This window comes from Phyllostomus discolor, chromosome 2 (assembly GCF_004126475.2).
Source record: "Phyllostomus discolor isolate MPI-MPIP mPhyDis1 chromosome 2, mPhyDis1.pri.v3, whole genome shotgun sequence".
In the NCBI taxonomy this organism is placed as follows: domain Eukaryota; kingdom Metazoa; phylum Chordata; class Mammalia; order Chiroptera; family Phyllostomidae; genus Phyllostomus; species Phyllostomus discolor.
The window spans coordinates 80,577,024-80,598,161 of NC_040904.2; the positions used below are offsets into that span (position 1 = coordinate 80,577,024).

The 21,138-nt window shown below is 40.3% G+C and overlaps 2 protein-coding genes across 3 annotated transcripts in view; one reads left to right on the forward strand and one right to left on the reverse strand.

The window, feature by feature from the left end:
- Positions 1-14,569, reverse strand: part of LNP1 (leukemia NUP98 fusion partner 1) — a 36,687-nt gene extending 22,118 nt beyond the window's left edge. For both annotated transcript variants that reach the window (XM_036018008.1, XM_036018007.1), the window contains exon 1: positions 13,716-14,569. The gene's annotated coding sequence lies outside the window, so the exon portion shown is untranslated. The remainder of the gene's footprint in view (positions 1-13,715) is intronic.
- A 115-nt stretch (positions 14,570-14,684) lies between these two features.
- Positions 14,685-21,138, forward strand: part of TOMM70 (translocase of outer mitochondrial membrane 70) — a 39,424-nt gene continuing 32,970 nt past the window's right edge. Inside the window, exon 1 of the mRNA XM_028504457.2 lies at positions 14,685-15,154. Coding sequence (XP_028360258.1) covers positions 14,828-15,154 — 327 coding nt within the window. The 5' untranslated portion in view covers positions 14,685-14,827. The remainder of the gene's footprint in view (positions 15,155-21,138) is intronic.

A 21,138-nucleotide genomic window follows, 5' to 3' on the forward strand; every position in this document is an offset into this window, starting at 1 on the left:
AAAAGTTACTCCTTTCTTTCCAATATCATTTTCATTTCCTTATTTTGTCTTATTTTTGCCAACACCTTCAGTACTATGTAAAAGAACCTCTGACTGGTTCTTTACCTCAGAAAGAAAACTACTAACAGTTCACTGTTAAGTATGATATTTACTTAGATTTTCAGGTGGTCTTTATTGGGTTTTGTAATAAAAACGTTTTTCTAATTGTGTCACATGAAACTATGGCAAAATGTTAACACTGGTTAAATCTTGGTAGATGAATGTGGTAAAAATAATCGCAACCTTTTTGCTACTTCCCCCAATGAGAGTTGGAGTCTAATTCACCTCCCCATCAATCTGTGCTAGCTTTAGTAACAAGCTTGACCCTCAGAATGTGGTGGGAGTGATGTTTTAGAAGGCTTTGCAGCTTCTGCCTCAGGCTTTTGGGACACTCTCTAGGAAACCTGAGTTGCCAGCTGCCACATAAGTCTGGGTACCCTTACTGCCATGCTGGAAAGGCAACAAGAAGATGCTTCACTGGAGAGTCCCAAATGAATCCAGTCTTCAAGGCGTTGCCACTAAGGTGTCAGACACACAGTGAAGCCGTCTTGAACCTTCCAGACTAGCCTTTCCACCAGGAGAGTAAACTTTGTTAATTTAACACCAGCAAAAAGTCAACCGAGCCTTGCCCAAATTCCTGAGCAACACTGTGAGATGTAACAAAATAGTTGTTTTAAGCCACTAGGTTGTTTGAAGCTGCTACCACTTCGGACAGTTTGTTAAGCAGTAATAGATAACTATAACATAGGTGCAGAAGCTATTTTTCAGGGTTTTACATTTTTTTCATAATTTGATAAAATTGAGTCTCCTACTCATTTTTGGAGTTGAGGTTATTTTCCACTGTTCAGGAAAACTAAAAAGATAAAGACAGGAAAGGGTGGCCTAGAAGTTCTCAGGTTCAGGCTGCCCCACTACACCCACCCTAAGATCAGGTTTGCATAACCAGGGCTACTGGTCTAACGGGAGTGGATTAGAAAATGGTGCCCCTAAACAGGCGGCCACTCCACTGCAGGCCCATCACTTGGTGATGGCCAGCATCTCCATCTCCATGCAAATCAGGGAAGGGAGGACCTTCCCCAGGGCAGACATAGCCTGACACCAGACTGTAATGAACAAAATGCAAGCTGGACTTCAGCATCCTTGTTCAGGGGACAATTAGTATAACCTGTGTGTGACAGCTTTATAATTTAAAGTGCAAGGCAACATTTCTACATTTGCAAATGACACGATTTCTTGTGGGTGGCAATGAACTAAATTGATGAGGATGACAAAATCTTATAAGTCTCTGTGAGTGGGCAGAAAGGTAGCAAATGAGCACATTAAAGCATAATGTGAGCTATTAGTCATAGCTAAGGAGAGGAAACTGGGGTTACTGCAGATTGTTCGCTGAAGATAAATGCAGAGGCTCCTTCTGACGGTAAAAAGAGCAGCCACTTAATTGAATCACAAAGTGACATTCCTCCTGAGAAGCAAGGCATTACTACCCACTCAACTGATGCCTTGATGGAAACTGAATAAGGCAGAAACCATCAGAAGAAAGACTAGAGAATAATTAACAGCATGAGGGCTCAGAGGGAACAGGGACTTCTATAGATCATGAGTGGGACACTGGACAAACCAAGCAGATCCCAACGGGAGCAGCTGCTCTGGTAGAGCTGGGAGCAGTGGCTGCACACAGCATGATTAGGACTGGGAGCTAGGATCTGTGACAATGGTGGTAATGGCAGTAGCAGCAGCAGTCAGTTGATTTCCCAGCTGGTACTGATGGTTGGACAGCGTGGTGGTACCAGAACTTTAATGTTGGCAACAATGTAATGGAGATAAAGCAGCAGTCAGGAACTTGTTCAACAAATACTTCATCAAGTCTTTGTTTCATGGTGAGCAGAGAAGTTAACAAACACCCATTAAATGCCCGGCTTCATAATAAAGATAGCAGTACAAAGATGATTAAAACATGTTCCCCAACCTTCAGTAGCACACATGAGAACAAACAATTGTGGCAATGGGGTCATTGTGAGGAAGAAATATGAATTGTATGGTCCACGGCAAAAAGAAAAAACACATTCCTTTGCTCTGACATACAGCATTAGAGGCGGCACTGTATAAGATATAAATCAGACATAGATCCTGGTCTGGGATGCTTATAGTGCAGTAGATGAAGTAGGACAAGTATAATTCTATAAAACAATGTAGACAGGTATGCTCTAAGAAAATTTCAGAAAAAATATTTTGAGTTTAGAGAAAGGCCCACATATAGTATACACTCGATAGTTTTAAGTGAATGACATTCTACCTATTCTGCCTTGAATGCTGTATTTTTCTTCCTTGATACCTTTCCATATCACTCACTTAAAACAATATTTATGCTGCTATAACCTGAATGCTTGTGTCCTCCAAAATCCCTATGTTGAAACCCTAACCCCAATGTGGTGGTATTTGGAGACATGTCCTTTGGGAGGCAATCAGGATTAGATGGATTTATGGGGGTGGGCCTGGTCTGGTGGGAAAAGTGTGCTCAAAGGAACGGGCACTAAAGAGCTTGCTCTCTCCCCTGGTGAGCACACACACAAAAAAAGAGGTCATGTGAGAACACAATGAGAAAGTGGCCATCTGCAAGCCAGGAACAAAGCCCTTACCAGAAACAGAACTGGCCCGAACCTTACCTTGGACTTGCTTCCAGAACTGTGAAATGAACTTTTGTTGTTTAAACTACCCAGTCTATGGTATGTGGTTATAGCAGCTCTAGCAAACTAATACAGATTGTGGTACCCCTGCCAAAATCTGGCCCACGCTCCCCACCTCAAATTCATGTCCTTCTCTCATGCAAAATACATTCATTCCATCCCAATAGCCCCAAAAGCCTTAACTCATTGCAGCATCCACTCTAAATCTGAAGTCCCAAGTTTCATTTAAAGATTTTTTAAAATTTATTTTTAGAGAAAGGGGAAGGGAGGGAAACACCAATGTATGAGAGACACACGGGTCAGGTGCCTCTTGCACACTTCCAACCAGGGATCCAGCCCACAACCCAGACATACGCCCCAACTAGGAATTGAACTGGCAACCTCTCAGTTCACAGGCCAGCACTGAATCCACTGAGCCACACCAGTCAGGGCTCATTTAAATATCACCTAAAATAAGTGTGGGTAAGGCTTGAGATATGATTCACCCTGAGGCAAAATTCTTCTCCAGCTGTGAACCTATAAAACAAGTTATGTGCTTCCAAAATACAATGGTATGACAGGTATCTTGTAGACATTAATATTCCAAAAGGGAGAAATAGGAAAGAAGGAAAGGTGATGGGTCCAACACAAGTCTAAAATTTAGCAAGGTAATTCCATTGGGCCCACTGGAGTGGTAGTGTCACCTCCAAAGCCCTAGGGTGGGGTAGGGGATAGCCCTGCCCATGCAGCTCTCTGCAGGGGTGGCCCTGGCCCTGAAGCACTGGATGAAAGCATCTGGCACCCAGCCCCACACTTTAAAATAGAAGTGGAACCAGCTCTGCCCCTAGTTTTGTGATGGGAGTGGCAGCCTGAATCTGAGTAGGCTTTGGGTCATTTTTCCCATTTCTTAAATAATAAAGAATGTTCATTGCCAAATAGCTCTATATTCTACCCTGTAAAATATCGTAAGTCTGACAGCCTTCCTTCATTTGGTCCCATTTTAGCCCTCCTTAGTCCCACCTGGCAGTGTTTCTGCTGGTCTAATCCCATCTCTATCCCTTGCTTCTGCTGACGTGAATGGTTAAGTCCATGAACTGCACTCACGATCTATGAAATGGTTGTTAAGTCACACTCTTAGAGTTCTCTTCAGAACAAGCTTTCTCATTTATTTGCAGTACAGATAGGCTTGGAATTTTCCAAATTTCCATGTTCTGGTTCCTGTTTACTTAACAGTTCCTTCTTCAATTCACCTCTCTCCTCTTGCATTGTACTATAGGCAATAAGGACAACCCAAGCAATACTTTCAGTACTTTGCTTAGAAGTCTCCTTTGCTAAATATCCAATTTCATCACTTGCAAGTTTTATCCTCTACAAAACAATAGAACACAATTCAGCCAAGTTATTTGCTGCATTATAACAAGTATCACTTTCCTCCAGTTTTCAGTAACCTGTTCCTTATTTCTGTCTGACACTCCACTGGAATGGTGTTTTAACATTCATATTTCTACCAACATTTGTTAGTGATGTATATATTTCTGTAAGAATGTGGACGTTTTAATGCCCTGGCTGGCATAGCTCAGTGGATTGAGCGTGGGCTGTGAACCAAAGTGTCGCAGGTTCGATTCCCAGCCAGGGTACATGCTTGGGTTGCAGGCTATAACCCCCAGCAACCACACATTGATGTTTCTCTCTCTCTCTATCTCCCTCCCTTCCCTCTCTAAAAATAAATAAATAAAATCTTAAAAAAAAAAAAGAATGTGGACATTTTATCTCCAGTTCTTTGCTTTCTGAGCTCTCACCCAAATCACTCTTAATGTTCTTATACCTACCAACAGTTCCCTCATAGCAATTGTGGCTTTTTCTAGCATACACTTAAAAACTCTTCCAGCCTCTACCCACATCTCCATTTTTTAGGTATTTGTGACAGTAGCACTCTTAGTGACAAAATCTGTATTACTCAGTGATCTCTGAAGAAAATGAACTGATAGGAGTTATATAAAAAAATAATAATGAATAGACTCATGAAATTATAGAGACTGAGAGGCCCCAAGATCTGCAGTCGGCAAGCTGAAGACTCAAGAGATGATGATGTAAGTTCCGGTCAGAAGGCTGGCGATCCCAAGACCCAAGAAGAGCCAATGCTTCAGTTCCACTCCAAAGGAAGATCAATATCCCAGCTCAAGGCAGTCAAGCAGTTGAAGTTCCTTCTTACTCAAGGGAGGGTCAGCCTTTTTGTTCTATTAGCCCTTCTTTATTCATCCAAAAACATCCTCAAAGATCCTTCCAGAATAATGTGTGACCAAATATCTGGACACTTCATGGCATAGTCAAGTTGACACATAAAATTAACCATTACACTGACTATATTTGATTTCTGGGAGGACAAGAGGAACAAAGTTTCTCTCCTTATGGAGCTTATAGCCTATTCACAGGTCACATAAGAGATTTCAAACACTGCTCAATTCTTACAATGTGGACCAAGGAAACAAAATGTATGAGAGGAGGTGAGGGTGTGCAGAGACATTTAACCTTACAGGAATTTGGGAGTCTTTGAGCTCAAGAATAAAATTGGAGTTATGCTTTGGAAAGACTAATCTAGTATCAAGGTGCAGAATGATACACAAAAAAAGAGGCACTAGAGGCTGGGAAGCTAATACAGCATTCAGGAAAGATGAGGAGATGGGGCAAAAAGAAAAAAGGAAGAAACTATTATTTATTGAGTACCTGTTATATGGCAGACATACTTTTAAGTGATTACATATATTTGAACTGAGAAGTGGCAGAGGGTATGAAAAGGAAGAAAAATGTTTAAAAGATACAGCAAAGAATCATCAAGCTTTCACAGGTGATTTTGTGTTTGCATGTGTTTTTACTGGTACATCCACTTGTGCTTGGATAGGTAGAGCTGGAAAAGAGAAAGGTCCCCAAAAGTTGGAGGTTTCATTATGGGTACCCAGTAAGGTAATAGTAATATTATGAAGAAAAAATGTGTTACACAAAGGGAAAGAATGAGAAGGAAAGATGATGAGTTAGATATTTTAAAATGAGGCATCCAGGAATTCTGTTCAAGATGGTGGCATAGAGTAAATGTAATACATCACATAAACAAAAGCGAAGACAAAAATCACATGATCATATCAATAGATGCAGAAAAAACATTTGACAAGGTACAGCATCCATTTATGATAAGAACACCCAGCAAAGTGAAAATAGAGGGAGCATTCCTCAACATAATAAAGGCCATATATGAGAGACCTACAGCCAACATCATACTTAATGGGCAAAAACTAAAATCTCTTCCACTAAGATCAGGAACAAGACAAGGTTTTTCACTTTCACCACTTCTATTCAATATAGTATTGACAGTTTTAGCCACAGTGATCTGACAAGAAAAAGAAATAAAAGGCATCCAAATCGGAAAGGAGGAAACAAAACTGTCACTGTTTGCAGATGACATGATAGTGTACACAGAAAATCCTATAGACTCGGGCAAAAAACTGCTTGACCTAATAAACGAATTTGGCAAAACAGCAGGATACAAAGTCAATATCCAGAAATCAAAGGCATTTTTGTACACCAACAATGAAACAGCAGAAGCAGAAATCAAGAAAAAAAAATCCCATTCAATATGGCAAAAAGAAAAATAAAATACCTAGGAATAAACCTAACCAAAGAGGTAAAAGACCTGTATTCAGAAAACTACATAACACTGAAGAAAGAAATCAAGGAAGACACAAACAAATGGAAATATATACCATGTTCATGGATGGGAAGAATTGACATCATCAAAATGTCCACACTACCCAAAGCAATTTACAGATTCAATGCAATCCCTATTAAAGTACCAATGGCATATTTCACAGACACAGAACAAACACTTCAAAAATTCATATGGAACCACAAGCGACCCTGAATAGCTGCTGCAATTTTGAGAAAGAAGAGTAAAGTAGGAAGGATCACAATACCTGATACTAAACTGTATTACAAGGCAACTATAAGCAAAACAGCCTGGTACCGGCATAAAAACAGGCACACAGACCAATGGAACAGAACAGAGAGCCCAGAAATAAACCCAAGTCTCTAAGGTCAATTAATATTTGATAAAGCAGTCAGCAACATAAAATGGAGTAAAAACAGCCTCTTCAACAAATGGTGTTGGGAGAACTGGACAGCTACGTGCAAAAAAATGAAACTCAAGCACCAACTTACACCATACACAAAAATAAATTCAAGGTGGATAAAAGATTTAAATATAAACCGTGACACCATTAAAGTCCTAGAGGAGAACATAGGCAGTAAAATCTCAGATATTTCATGCAGCAAAATTTTTACTGATATGTCCCCTAGAGCAAGGGACATGAAGGAAAGAATAAACAAAGGGGATTTCATCAAGATAAAAAGCTTCTGCACGGCTAAAGAAAATAAAAAGAGAACCAACCGTATAGGAAAACATATTTGCCAATGATACCTCAGACAAGGGTTTAATCTCCAAATATATAAAGAACTCACATGACTCCACTCCAGGAAGACAAGCAATCCAATTAAAAAATGGGTAAAGGACTTGAACAGACACTTCTCCAAGGAGGACACACAGAGGATCCAGAGACACATGAAAAGATGCTCACTATCACTAGCTATCAGAGAGATGCAATTTAAAACCACAATGAGATGCCACTTCACACCAGTCAGAATGAACATCACAAACAAAGCAACAAACAACAAGTGTTGGAGAGGTTGTGGAGAAAAGGGAACTCTAATGCACTGTTGGTAGGATTGCAGACTGGTACAACCACTATGGAAAACAGTATGGAATTCTCTCAGAAAACTCAAAATGGATCTGCCTTTTGACACAGCAATTCCACTGCTAGGATTATATCCTAAGAACCCTGAAACACCAATCCAAAAGAACCTATGCACCCCAATGCTCATAGCAGCACAATTTACAATAGCCAAATGTTGGAAGAAACCTAGGTGCCCATCAGTAAATGAATGGATCAAAAAAAAACTGGTACATTTACACAATGGAATTCTATGCAGCAGAAAGAAAGGAGCTCCCACCCTTTGCGACAGCATGGATGGAATGGAAAGCATTATGCTAAGTGAAATAAGCCAGGTGGTGAAAGACAAATACCATATGATCTCACCTTTAACAGGAACCTAAACAACAAAACAAAGAAACAAGCAAAATATAACCTAAGACACTGAAATAGAGAAGAGTCTGACAGTGACCAGAGGGGAGAAACTGGGGGTGGAGGGGTGGAAATGGGAGGGAGGTGGGGGAGGGATGGGGGTGGGCTGGGATGGGAGTAAAGGACAGAAAACTGTACTTGAACAACGATTAAAATAAAATAAAAAAAAAAAAGAACAACAAAAAAAATGGTGGCATGGGTAAACATGGTTGGTCGTCACCTCCTCCCACAACCACATCAAAATTACAACTAAACTACAGAACACCCATCATTCAAACCACCTGAAATCTAGCTGAATGGAATTCTTACAACTAAGGATATAAAGAAGTCACACTGAGACTAGTAGGAAGGGCAGAAATGAGGAACAGGCTGTGGTGTATAAAAACTGGGAGGGATATCTTGAGTGCAGAAGTCACCCATGAGAAGGGAGGGGTCCAATCCCCACACCAAACCCCTCAGCCCAGGGTTCGAGGGCCAGGAAGAGAAGTCCCCACAACTTAAGGATGTAAAAACCAGTGGAGATTGTGGCTGAGTAAGACAGAGCACTTCTGGAGACCCAGGCAGTTCCTCTTAGAAGGGCCTGTACATGGACTTAATCAGACTCACTCACTCTCAGCTCCAGGGCTGAGGCAGCAGCTCAAAAGACAACAGGGACATACAGGGAGGAACTGAATTGTCCTGGCATCAGGGCAAGAGCTGGGGAGACAGTTTTGTCCAAGACACAAGTGCTGGCAGAAGCACTTGTCGCCATCCCCAGAGTCGGCAGGCAAGCACCATATAAGTCTCCATCGACCTGGCTCATACTGTTTGCCCCACCCTGATGATCCCATGAGACCCCACCCCACCCAAGCTATTTCCAGTGGCTTTTACATATGACTGGTCTGCCTTGGCTCATGCTTCAGATTTTCCTAAAATCTCTCAAATGAGCAGCATCTGGCTTTGGCATACCCTGTACCTCTCACTAAGTGGCCCCAGGCCTGGCACCACCAGCAGCCAGTCTTGGTTTGCAGCTTGGCCTCTCCTGGGCACCTCCAGGCCCAGCACAAGTTCTTCAGATTGCTTTATAGCTCATGCTGTGTGGCCCCAGTCAGAACACAAGCAGCTGCTGACCTTGGACTGCACCGCCCAGAAGGCCCCAGACCCAATATACCTGGTAGACAGCTTCAGATAACATTAAGCACCACCCAGCACCTCCAGAAGTGACATACTTAAGGGACAGACTAGTGGGCACCACAGCCCCACTGAAGTAGGTCCTGCTTCACGGGGTGGGCCTCTGTGCAGCTGATCTTCCATGGAGGTAGCAGCCAGTCTTTACAATTGATCAACCTAGGGGTAAATCCCTCCTGTTAACACGCAAACAGCAATCAAGGTCAACTACAACGGGAGGGTGCACAGAGTCCACATGGTGGGGGCATGGATGAGTGTACCTAGAGTGCCGCTCAGGTGAAGAGGGAGGCTATGCCACTGGACTATATATCACACCTACTACTCTACCAAGCCTGGTATATGCAGGAACTCTACCCTATAGACAGAAACAAGCATAGGGAGACTGCCAAAATAAGGAGATAAAGAAACATGTCCCAAATAAGAGAACAAAACTCCAAGCAAGAAAAAAACTGAACAAAATTGAGACTAGCAATCTATTAGATGCAGAGTTCAAAACACTGGTTATAAGGATACTTAATGAACTTAGGGGAAGGATAAATGAACTTAGAGAAGACTTCAACAGCATAAAAAAGGACATGGAAATCATACAAAAAAACTAGTCGGAAATGAAGAATACACTAACTGAAATGAAGAATAATTTACAGGGAATCAATAATAGAATAGATGAAGCTGAAAATCAAAAGAGCAACTTGTAAAATAAGAAAACAAACAAACAAACAAACAAACAAAAAAACAAATCAGAACAGCAAAAAGAAAAAAGTTTCCAAAAAAACCCACAAAACCATGAGGAAAGTGTAAGGAGCCTCTGGGACAACTGCGAGTGTAGCAATATTCAAGTCATGGTGGTGTTTGAAGGAGAGATAGCAAGAAATCAAAAACCTATTGAAAAAATGACAGAAATCTAACTTGGTGAAGGAAATAGACATACAAGTCCAGGAAACACAGATAGTCCCAAACAAGATGAACCCAAAGAGGCCCACACCAAGACATATTATAATTAAAATGCAAAAGATTAAAGATAAAGAGAGAATTTTAAAAGCAGCAAGAGAAAAGCGGTTAGTTACCTATAAGGGAGTTCCCCTAAAACTGTCAGGTAATTTCTCAACACAACCCTTTACAGGCCAGAAGTGACTGGCAAAAAATATTCAAAGTGATGAAAAGCAAGGACCTACAACCAAGATTATTGTACTAGCAAAGCTATCATTTAGAATCTAAAGATACATAAAGAGCTTCCCAGACAAGAATTTTATCACCACCAAACCAGTATTACATGCAAATGTTAAAGGGTCTTCTTTAAGAAGGAAAAAAGATATAAAAAATCAAGAAAATGGCAATAAGTACATATCAAAACAATTGAATCTGAAAAACAAACAAATAAACAGAATAAAAACAGACTCATAAATACAGAGAATATTTTGATGGTTGCCAGATGGGAAGTGTCTGGAGGAATGGATGAAAAAGTTGAAGGGATTAAGCAGTACAAATGGGTAGTTACACAATAGTCATGGGGATGTAAAGTATAGCACAGGGAATATAGTCAGTAACATTCTAATAACTATGTATGGTGTCAGATGTATATGAGATTTATCATGATGATCACAGTAAGTTCCATGTCTAATCACTGGGGTGTGCATCTGAAACTAATGTAATATTGTATGTCAGCCATAATTTGAAAAATTAAAAATAAAAAAAAATGAAATGAGTCATCCAGGCAAAGCTGCTCAGTAAGTAGCAGGATATTATAGGGCTAGAGGTGAAAAAATATTATCTTCGGAGAAATGGTACCTAGAGCAATGAGATGTACTCCGGTCACCCACAGAAAGATTGCACACAAAGAAGAGGACAAATTCTTGAGGATTCCTATACTTGTGGAAGATGCAGAGCTTTGCTGTACAATATGATAGCCATTAGCCATGTGAGGCTATTTAAACCCATTAGAGTTAAAATAAAAAATTTAGTCACATTAGCTATCAATTGCCACATGTGGCTAGTGGCTATCATAATGAACATTATAGATACAGAATGTTTCCAACACCACATAAAGTTCTATTGGGCAGCATTTGTTTCGAGACTGGTCAGAGTAGAACAAACAGGGAAATTTAGTCTCCTAAAAGCCAGGGAAAACAGTGTTTGAAGAAGTGACCAATGGTATCAAGTGCTTCAATAAAAGCATATGAAGGCCAAAAACAAACAAACAATAAATTTAGTGACTTCAAAGTAGTTTCAGACTAGTAATAAAGTTAGAAACTAGATTAAAAGAGGTTTTGGATGATGGGTGACAAGTAGAGACAAGTAGAGAATTTCCTTCAAGTAATTTTTTTAAAAGATTTTATTTATTTATTTTTAGAGAGGGGAGGGAAAGGAGAAAGAGAGGGAAAGAAACATCAATATGTGGTTGCTTCTCACATGCCCCCGACTGGGGACCTGGCCTGCAACCCAGGCATGTGCCCTGAATGAGAATCAAACTGGTGACCCTTTGGTTCACAGGCTGGCATTCAATCCACTGAGCCACACCAGCCAGGGCTCCTTCCAGTAATTTTTCAGTGAAGAAAAACAGAGAGAATGGAAACCTCAAGAAGAGTTCAAAGAGAATTGAGCTGTGTACGTATGTACTTAATATAAGCACGTTTGTGGACCCACTGGAAGATATACACACCAAATAACCAGTTATCCATCAACCTTACCAATCAGAAAACCTTTCATGTAGCAATGGCAATTTAGGGAATAAAATCATATAATTTTAAAGATATGAGGAGCCTTAGAAATCATCTAATCACATAGCTCAGTAGTATTGAAATCTAGAATAAGAACTCAGGTCGGTATGTGGCAACTAGACATTCTACCTCATTCAACTGCCTTCTAAGAGACCAGAGAAGAAGTGAAGAAAGCTTCTTCTATTGAGTTCCACTAATCTAGCAAAAAAACCCATATATACATATACATATGTTCACATATACAAAGCCTCACTTTTTTAAAGAACAGTTTTCCTTAAAATTTAGATAAACAAAGAATTAGGCATTGTGTCTACTATTTTATAACAAATTACACTAAAAGGCCTTAAATATTACGGAACTAATCTTTAATATAATCTGAGAAGTGTGTTTTTGCTATTTCACACCCCAGAAACTTATGCATCAGGCCATAAAGATCACAAAAGTAGTAACATTCTTCCTCAATTTGTACTATAATCAATTGGAAATGATGGAGAAAATGGGAGAAGATATGAACAGGTTCAGGAATTGAAATGAGAAGTTAACAAAGTATAAAATGAACAAGAACGAATTATTTTACTGATGCTGATCTTAAAAACAAAGCCCAGCCCTGGCTGGTGTGTTTCAGTGGATTGAGCACCAGCCTGCAAACTAAAGGTTCACTGGTTTGATTCCCAGTCAGGGCACATGCCTGGGTTGCAGGCCAGGCTCCCAGTAGGGCAACCACACATTGATGTTTCTTTCCCTCTCTCTCTCCCTTCCCTCTTCTCTAAAAATAACTAATCAAAAAAGACACTTAAAAAAGACAAAGCCCAAAAGCCAGCCCTTTAGATAAATCTTAAACAAATGATTCAAGAACCTCTGATTACCTTTGGAGAGAACTGGGTGGCTGGAGACAGAGGTTGGAGAAAGACTTCACAGTCAACCCTTTGAAACTCTTTTTTAAAAAGATTATATTTTTAGAGAGAGGAGAAGGGATGGAGAAAAACATCTATGTAAGAGAGAAACATTGATTAGTTGCCTCTTGTACAATACATGCCTGGACCAGGACCAACCCACAACCCAGGCATGTGCCCAGACAGGAATTGATCTGGTGACCCCTCGCTTTGCAGAAGACATCCAACCAAATGGGCCACACAGGTCAGGGCAACCCTTTGTAACTTCTGAGTTGTAGCCATAACAATCTATTATTATCCCAATAAATATGTCAGTTTTTTTGAAAAACTTTAATATTTTAGTTTTCACCAATAGTTCAATTAATAGCATTCTAAAATCCCCTATAAGGCTGCAGAAAAATGGAAATTTCAGAAAAATGGTATCTGTTCTGAAAAGCTAGGGAGAAATTATGTAAAAGGACAGAAGACTTGCTTTGTGAGGTTGGGAATCAGGGAGAGAAGCCCTTTGCCTGCAACAATTACTATTTTACCAATTCAATTCTATTTTTATCATCTTTGGCTCACTGCTAAGTCTGTTGCTAAGAAATCCTGTTGCCTGAAAGAAATCTACTAACAGGAACCTATATGAATCAAGAGAAAAGCAATGATCCTGAAACTTTCAAATTAGGTCTTAGAAAGCCTGTTTTGGTGCCACCTATATTATCTTTTAGTCTTCACGTAGTGCTACTGTGATGTTGTATATCTTATTTTGTACCCAAGTGAATTTTGGGTACAAAAAATTTACTTGTAAATTTACTTGTAAATTTTTAATATAAATGTCTGGAGACTGGTAATCCGAAATGCGGAACCAGTTTTGAATTCTGACAATTAATACTTGTCTTTTCTTCTTAAAAATACTATAAATTCCAAACAGTTACTGGCAAAGACAATTTTTGCATTTTAAGAGATCTAGTACAGGGCACAGGCAGAGGAATTGACAAAGTTGTAGATATGTGAAAGCTCTGTACTTTCTATTTGGGAATGTGGTATGAGGTAATGAAGAGGACTCACATCTAGTGCAAAACAAGGACTCTGGGTAGATCGGAGCACTGGGGTTGGGGAGCGGAGACATTCCACGGACCGTATTGTGGGCTTGGGTGCCGGGGGGCGGGGGGACCAATACAAGATACAAATACGTAAAGAAAAGGTGGTAACTCTGGGTCTTCGCGTTGATACCCACGGAGTTCGAGAACCGGGTAACAACGCACAGACGTCATCGCTTTCGTAATGGGTGTAGACGGGGTGCCGAAGAGACTCCCTTCAAGACACTTCGACTGAACTAACCTAGATTTGCAGGTTTCATCCCAGTCGGATTTCTGCCTTCTGCTGTTTCCCCAGTGTCTCACATTCGTCCAGACTAAAATCTGGCTATGGTGGATAAGATTGATGCTACTGCAGGTTATCTTTAGCTTTGATCGCTTTTCTTTCACATCTTGAAAACTCCTTCCAATCCTTTAGTTTCCAAAACACTCAGGCAAAACAACCAAGCAAACAGCCGGATGCCCTAAGGAGCGCCAACGTGGCGGTAACTACAAAACCAGACGTCCAAATTCTACCAATAAACTGAGAAACTCGGCCTACGCCCCGCCCACCACCTGCCAGCCAATAACCTTTACAACTCCTCTGCCACTCTCCCACATTCTCAGGGCCTCTGCGAAGCCTTCTGCTTTGACCGCCTGCGCACCGTAAAACCTTCTTTATGTGCGCGACTCCCCAGCTTCGCTAGACATCGGTTACCAGCGGAGGACCAAGACACCAGAAGAAAGTCTCACAAACTGCAGCGGGGTGAAGAAAAGAGAATGAGCAGCTCCGGACGCCCACCTGACGCCTACAGCAAGTTATTCCCCTTAACCCGGAAGTGATTTCCCTCCTCTCTTCCTCCTCCTCCTTCTCTCCCCCTCCCTCTACGGTTAAGGAGGAGTGAGGAGAAGGGCCGGCTCGGTCTGGCCCGGCATGCCCTGGGCTTCCGGTGACCTCTGGCCCTTTTCTGTTGTACGCTCTTGCTTCCTAGCGTGCTCACTCGCTCAGTACCTTGCTTCCCTCCCTCTGGTTTACCTTCGCACGCCGACTGGTGACTGTGGCGCCCGCGACCTGCAGAGAGGCGTTGGCGGAGGACACTCGTCATGGCCGCCTCTAAACCTGTAGAGGCGGCGGTAGTCGCCGCAGCTGCGCCCGGCTCCGGCAGTGGGGTGGGCGGCGGCAGTGCGACTGCGGGCCCGGGCACAGGGGGCCTGCCGCGATGGCAGCTGGCGCTGGCAGTCGGGGCGCCTCTGTTGCTGGGTGCGGGTGCCATGTACTTGTGGAGCCGGCAGCGACGGCGCCGAGAGGCCGGGGGTCGAGGCGACGCCGGCGGCCTGAAACGCAACAGTGAGCGGAAGACCCCAGAGGGCAGGGCCAGTCCGGCCCCGGGAAGCGGACACCCCGAAGGCACCGGTGCTCACCTGGAAATGGTGAGAAGCAGCCCTGGCCATGCAAGTGCAGCGGGTGCATCCTTTCCTTGAAGGGCTATGCCGGTCAGGGGGCTTTCCATCACACGGCAGCACGTGGGCTTTGGGAGAGTCATTTCTGGCTATAGGGAGTGGAGTAGCCCGAGGGCACAGGTTAGCGACCTTCTTTGACAGTTTTCTTTTGGTTTCAGAAAAATATTTTTCTCGGTGACACAGCATTTATGCCTAGCGTTGTGGGCACGGGTAACGTCTGCAAATGTGATGATTGTATTTGATTAAGTAGTGAAGGAAACAAAATTCCATTAACGATTGGTACATTGTGATAGGAATTGCTTTGGTGATATCCAAGGCCTAAAGCTTAATCGTAATAACCTTTCAATAACGAGCCACTCCCCTTTTTTGAAGTGTTTCAAGGTGGGGGATAAGCAAAAACGGTGACTGTTGGTTGGCAGAGTAAAATGGTGTTCATTGGCACTTCTTTTTTCATCCGTGAGGGAGTTTTTAAACATTTTGGGTAGAGACATTTTAAATTCGTTTATTGTACTTTGAAATTTACATGACCAAGCCTGACATGCCAGAAACATTCTCTGATGTTAGGTGAAGCATTGGAGTATCAGGTGAACTACTTTGTGTGGAATAACTAATTTTTTTTTGGCATCCAACAGCTGCGCCGTGTTGGGGGGGGGGGGGGCGGCGGCGGGGGATTGGCCTGGCTGCATTTATCACTAGGATTGAGTGGGGTGGAGGGTTTTATCTGAGTCTGGGGTTGTACAGTGGTAGTTCCCCGAGTAAATCAGAGGTCAGAGAAACGTTTTGTCAAATAACTCCTGTATATATACATTTACAAGTCATTTCCATGTTGAACACTTGTTTAGTTGCTAAATAGTCAAATTGGCTTTAAGGGAAGTTTTGATGTGGAAATGAATTACCATAGTTTAGTACTTACTATATGGCCATCACACTAGGCTAGGAGAGAGCCATATAGTTTTTCCAATAGGAGAGTAAAACATTGCCTCTTTAAAAAAATATGTGTGCGTGTATAAACACACACACGAAAGATGCACTGCAGTATGGTGGAAGAACACATGGGCTGTGAGAACTAGGACATGGGCACTTTATGTTGGGCTGTCTGGCATAATTACCTTGGGAAAATCATTTTAACTCTCTGACCTTAGTGTCATCCTGCAGAATAAGAGGATTAAAAATTTTTAAAGAAAGGATTAAAAATCAGATCTCTTACATTTCTTCCATCCCTAAATGGTGATTCTGAGTGCTGCTAATGAGAGGTAATCAGGGGATTCTTTGAATTAGTCATCACTTGTCTCATGTAATTTTCATGTGCCTGAAATTCTCTGGTCATTTCCTAGTTCATTTTAAATTTAATTTTAATCACAGAACAGAAGTGGATGAATGAAAGATACATAAAAGTTCTCAGTGCTATAATAATCACCAGAAATAAAGGTACTTTCTATACATGAAACTAGATTTTGACATTTTGTTGCAGTTTCAAATAAAACCCATGTCACGTGTTTGGTATTTGATAGCAAACTCAGTATCAATTTTTCAGCATTGTCTGGGTCAACACTGATGATTTTTAAATTTCATGGTGTATTGTAGTTTTATCAGAACAATTTTTTTTGTTTGCCTGACTGCCATTAGAAATTAGATCTTAAGATTAACTTGTGTGACTCAAAATGCTTTAAAATAACTTATATTATTTTTGATCCAAAATAAAACTGGAACATACTGTTGTATACCTTGTAGAATTTGTGAGCGTATACCTATAATCCTGCTTTGAGTTATTAGTTGATTCTTTAGTAAAACAACAATAAGAATTATGTTTCAATTTTAATGGAAATTTGTATTTTCACTTTGTGACCAATAAATACTGGAGGACTTGTCTCTGTTATAGTCTAGTTCTTAGAGTTATTATTAGACTAAATATAACTGGTCCTAATTGTAATTTGTTTGTTACATGTGGTTGGAGAAATTGCTCTATATTTGAGTAGCACCTTTAAATTGGCAACCTCAGTGAGTTTTGTTAAGTTTGTATATTTTTTCTGTAAAGTAAAAGACACATTTTTCATTTTCACCAATAACTTTATTGATTTGGGTATTTTGAGTATGACAGCTACTTCCTGCTGTTGGCTTCTCATGGGTAGAGGCCAGGGGTGCTGCTAAACATCTTCCAATGCATAAGACAGCCCCACAGCAAAGAATTACTTGGCCAAAATGTCAATAGTACAAAGAAACTCCAAAACCACTTTTGATATTTTAGTTCAGTGACAACACCTCCTCTATACACTGCACAAATCTTTGTTCTGTGTTTCAGTTGCATTTTTACCTTTCTTGAAATAATGAAGCATAATATGCCAAAAATGTTGCATATTTTCTTCCATCTTCAGTATTAAAATTGCTGCACAAAAATTCACAGTTTTGATTTTTTTTTAAATACACACTGATATGACAGCTGTCACAATACAATCTAACAAAATTGTTTCGAATGAAGTTAAAGATAACTAAGCACTACTAGAACCATCATGGCGGAGGGGGGGCATAAACTTTTTGGCCACCTCAGTAATTAAGGAAACATTTGTTTCAACTAACAGAAAAACTGGCAGAATCCTGATGCCTAACTGTTTTTTCTCCACCTGATCAATAGCAATTTTTAAGAGAATGAAGGAATGGACAAATATTGTCAGTTCAGGCTGTGTATCCAGAATAATATGGAAAATCAGTGTTTTCTTTATCTTAGGTTTGCCTTTATGTAAAATGAACTAATAATTACTGGCTTTTCTCTGTTGAGTTTCACATTTTCATGAACAGTATAGACTAGATCCAATTATCTTTTCTCTGGGATAGCAAAAACTTGTAATGAAAAAGTAGAAATTTAAATTTGGTTTCATTAATGGAAATTTTAGGATTTCACTAATGGCATCTAATCACAGTTGACAGTATCCAAGCTTGTGGTACAGTAATCTGCCCTCATCCACAAAGCATACATTCCTGGGTCTCCAGTGGATGTGAGAACTGCAGATAGTACCTAATCCTGTGTTTACTGACATTCCTCCACTTAATGATGGATTTGCATCTTGGTATACCCATCATAAGTTGAAAATATTGTAAGCCAAAGATGTGTTGAGTGGTATGCTGTAGAGTGTTAGTTTACCTTTGTGATTGTGTGGCTTACTGGGACTGTGCCTCACTGCTACTTACTACTCAGCATCACAAGAGAGTATCATACCACATGTGGCTAGCCCAGGAAAAGATCAAAATTTAAAATTTGGAGTACAGTTTCTACTGAATGTGTATTGTTTTCACACTTCTGTAAAGTTGTAAAATTGTAAGTCAAACCATTGTTAAGTCAGGAACCATCCATACTATGTTTTTTTCTTTTACATACATACATACTGTAAAGTTTAATGTGTAAATTAGGCACAGTAAAAGATTAACAATAATAACTAATAATAAAATAGAACAGTTATCACAACATACCATAATAAAATGTATGTGAATGTGGTGAGAACCTCTTTCAAATGTTGCATTGTATTCACCCTTGTTACCATGGGAGATGATCAAGTGCCTGCATGGTGAGAGGAAGTGAGGTGAATGACAAGGGTATTTTGATGAGCATTAGGCTGCTACTGGCCTGCAGAACAAGGATTATTTGCTTTGGGTGATCCTGGCTCATCGAGCCATGACCATGTCAGTGGTTGGATGTCAGGAGCAGATGATGTCCATGACTGGGAAAATTTTCCGATGTGGGTAACTGAAACCTTGGAAAGGGAAACCATGAATAAGGAGGGACTGCTGTATGTTAAGTATTAACTCATCCATATTGGGCCATTATAAAACCTACCATGATAAGCCATTCATTCAGTAATTTAAAAAAATACTTGAAGAATTACAGATTCCCAGAGTTAGAAAGTTATTTGAAGATCATCTTATCCATATGGCTTCTCAGTCTCTGGATCTGAATTATTATGAGAGACCACCACACCCACATATACACCAAGCCTGGTATCCTGGATACACAAATGTCTTATACTTATTTCAAACAACCTGTGATTTCTTTAATCTTATTATAAAAATAGTTATTTTAGTGTTCAGGTTTTTTTTAACATTACACAGGAGTGGGTTATCTCACATGAAATGGTTGGCAACCATTAATCTAAGTCAGCCCTCTAGAATGGGAAGGGAGAAATGTGTCTAAACATTTTTATAATGGGATCAAAGACTGAGTAATCTGCAGTTATCAGTCATCTAAATAATTCCCCCAAATCAATCTGTTTCTAGTTTGTTTGTTTGTTTTTAAAATCGGGGTCACCAATGACATGCCTATATAATTAAGTTCAGTGAACACCTTTCAGTCTTTATCTTACATGATTCTTGGCAGTATTTCACATTTGCTTTTCTTAATTTCATAACTTTTCCTGTGGCTTCTGAAACACTACATTCTCCTTCCCGATTTCCCTCCCTCCCTCCCTTCCTTCCTTAAAACTTCCTGATACCTTCTCTGCTCATTCTACTCAATCTTCTGAGTTTTTTTCTTGACCTCTTCGTTTTGATGACCTTCATGGTTTTATCATAGGCATTCTTATGCTCTGTATCTTTATTGAGTGCTTGCTTGCCCTCTAGCATTTATATACTGATGGCTCCCTAATTTATCTGTAACCCAGATCTCTTGAGGGTTACATTTAAAGGGAATATTCACTTCATTATTTCACACCCAGGCTCCTGTTTTTCCTGAGAATACCCCTTATCGATTAATGTGCACGAACTCATTTCCCAAGCCAGAAACTTGGGCATCATTCCTAACTTTTTACTCATTTCATGTCCTCTCTGCATCCAATGTAGAAAAACTCTGTGTCTTGAATATCTGACTACCACTCCATTTCTACTGCTATTATTTCTCAACTGAATACCTGATACTCATTATTGCCTTCCTCCAATCCACTTTGTCGCTACCACGGTAAATCTTGGCATTCCTGTGCTTGAAACATTTATGTGGTATTCTGTTCATTGAACACAAGATAAAATTGAAAGTCATGATTGAAGACCATCATCTGTATCCTGTTTACTCTTCAACTTCATCTCTTGGCACTTCCTCTTGTTTCTCACCTTGGATCTTCTGTGAACACTGCTTTCAAGCTACAACATGTAGATAGTTTCACTTTTTCTGAAACCTCCCCCACCTTTCTTTTTCCTGCCTAAGCACAGTGCTATGTTATTATATGACACTGAACTTTTTCCTTCCATTGCACTTATTACATAATACTAAGGTTGCTTATTCATCTTTCCTGTTTATATTCTTGAATCTGTGAAGGCTGGGATGGCTTTTTTTTCCCCGTTAATTTTAGATGGAAGGAAGGAGAAAGGGAGAGAAACATCCATGTGTATTTGCCTCTCACTGCCCCCTACTGGGGACCTTGCCCTCAACCCAGGCATGTGCCCTGCCTGGGAATTGAACTGGGACCCTTTGGTTCGAAGGCCCTCGCTCAATCCATTGAACCACACCAGCCAGGGCTGGGATGGCTCTTTCTCACCATTGTGTTCTCAACCTAATGCAATGCCTAATACAATAGAGGTGTTGAATGAATCTTTAACACCTGGAAATAGAGTGTAGCAAAAGTAGGTTTACAGTTATTAGTATGAAAAATATAATAATCAATAATAATACAAGAATAAACTTTTGCATACAACTGTAAACCTTTTGCCCCACCCTGTATATATATTTTCTGTAAGTTGAATATTTTTCAGAATTTCTAGCTTTATTTTACCAATTGATCGTGGAAATTGATATTAACAATTTTAAACCTCATTTTAGCCATTCTTTTTTAAATCACTTAATTTTGTATGAACTGCAATGCATTGTGCATTCTTATAAGTAGGTTCATTTTCGGTAAAGATGCACTTTACCATCAGGATATGATATGGGAAATTACTTTATCTTAGATGTTTTTTTATCCTAGGTCTGATTCATATAA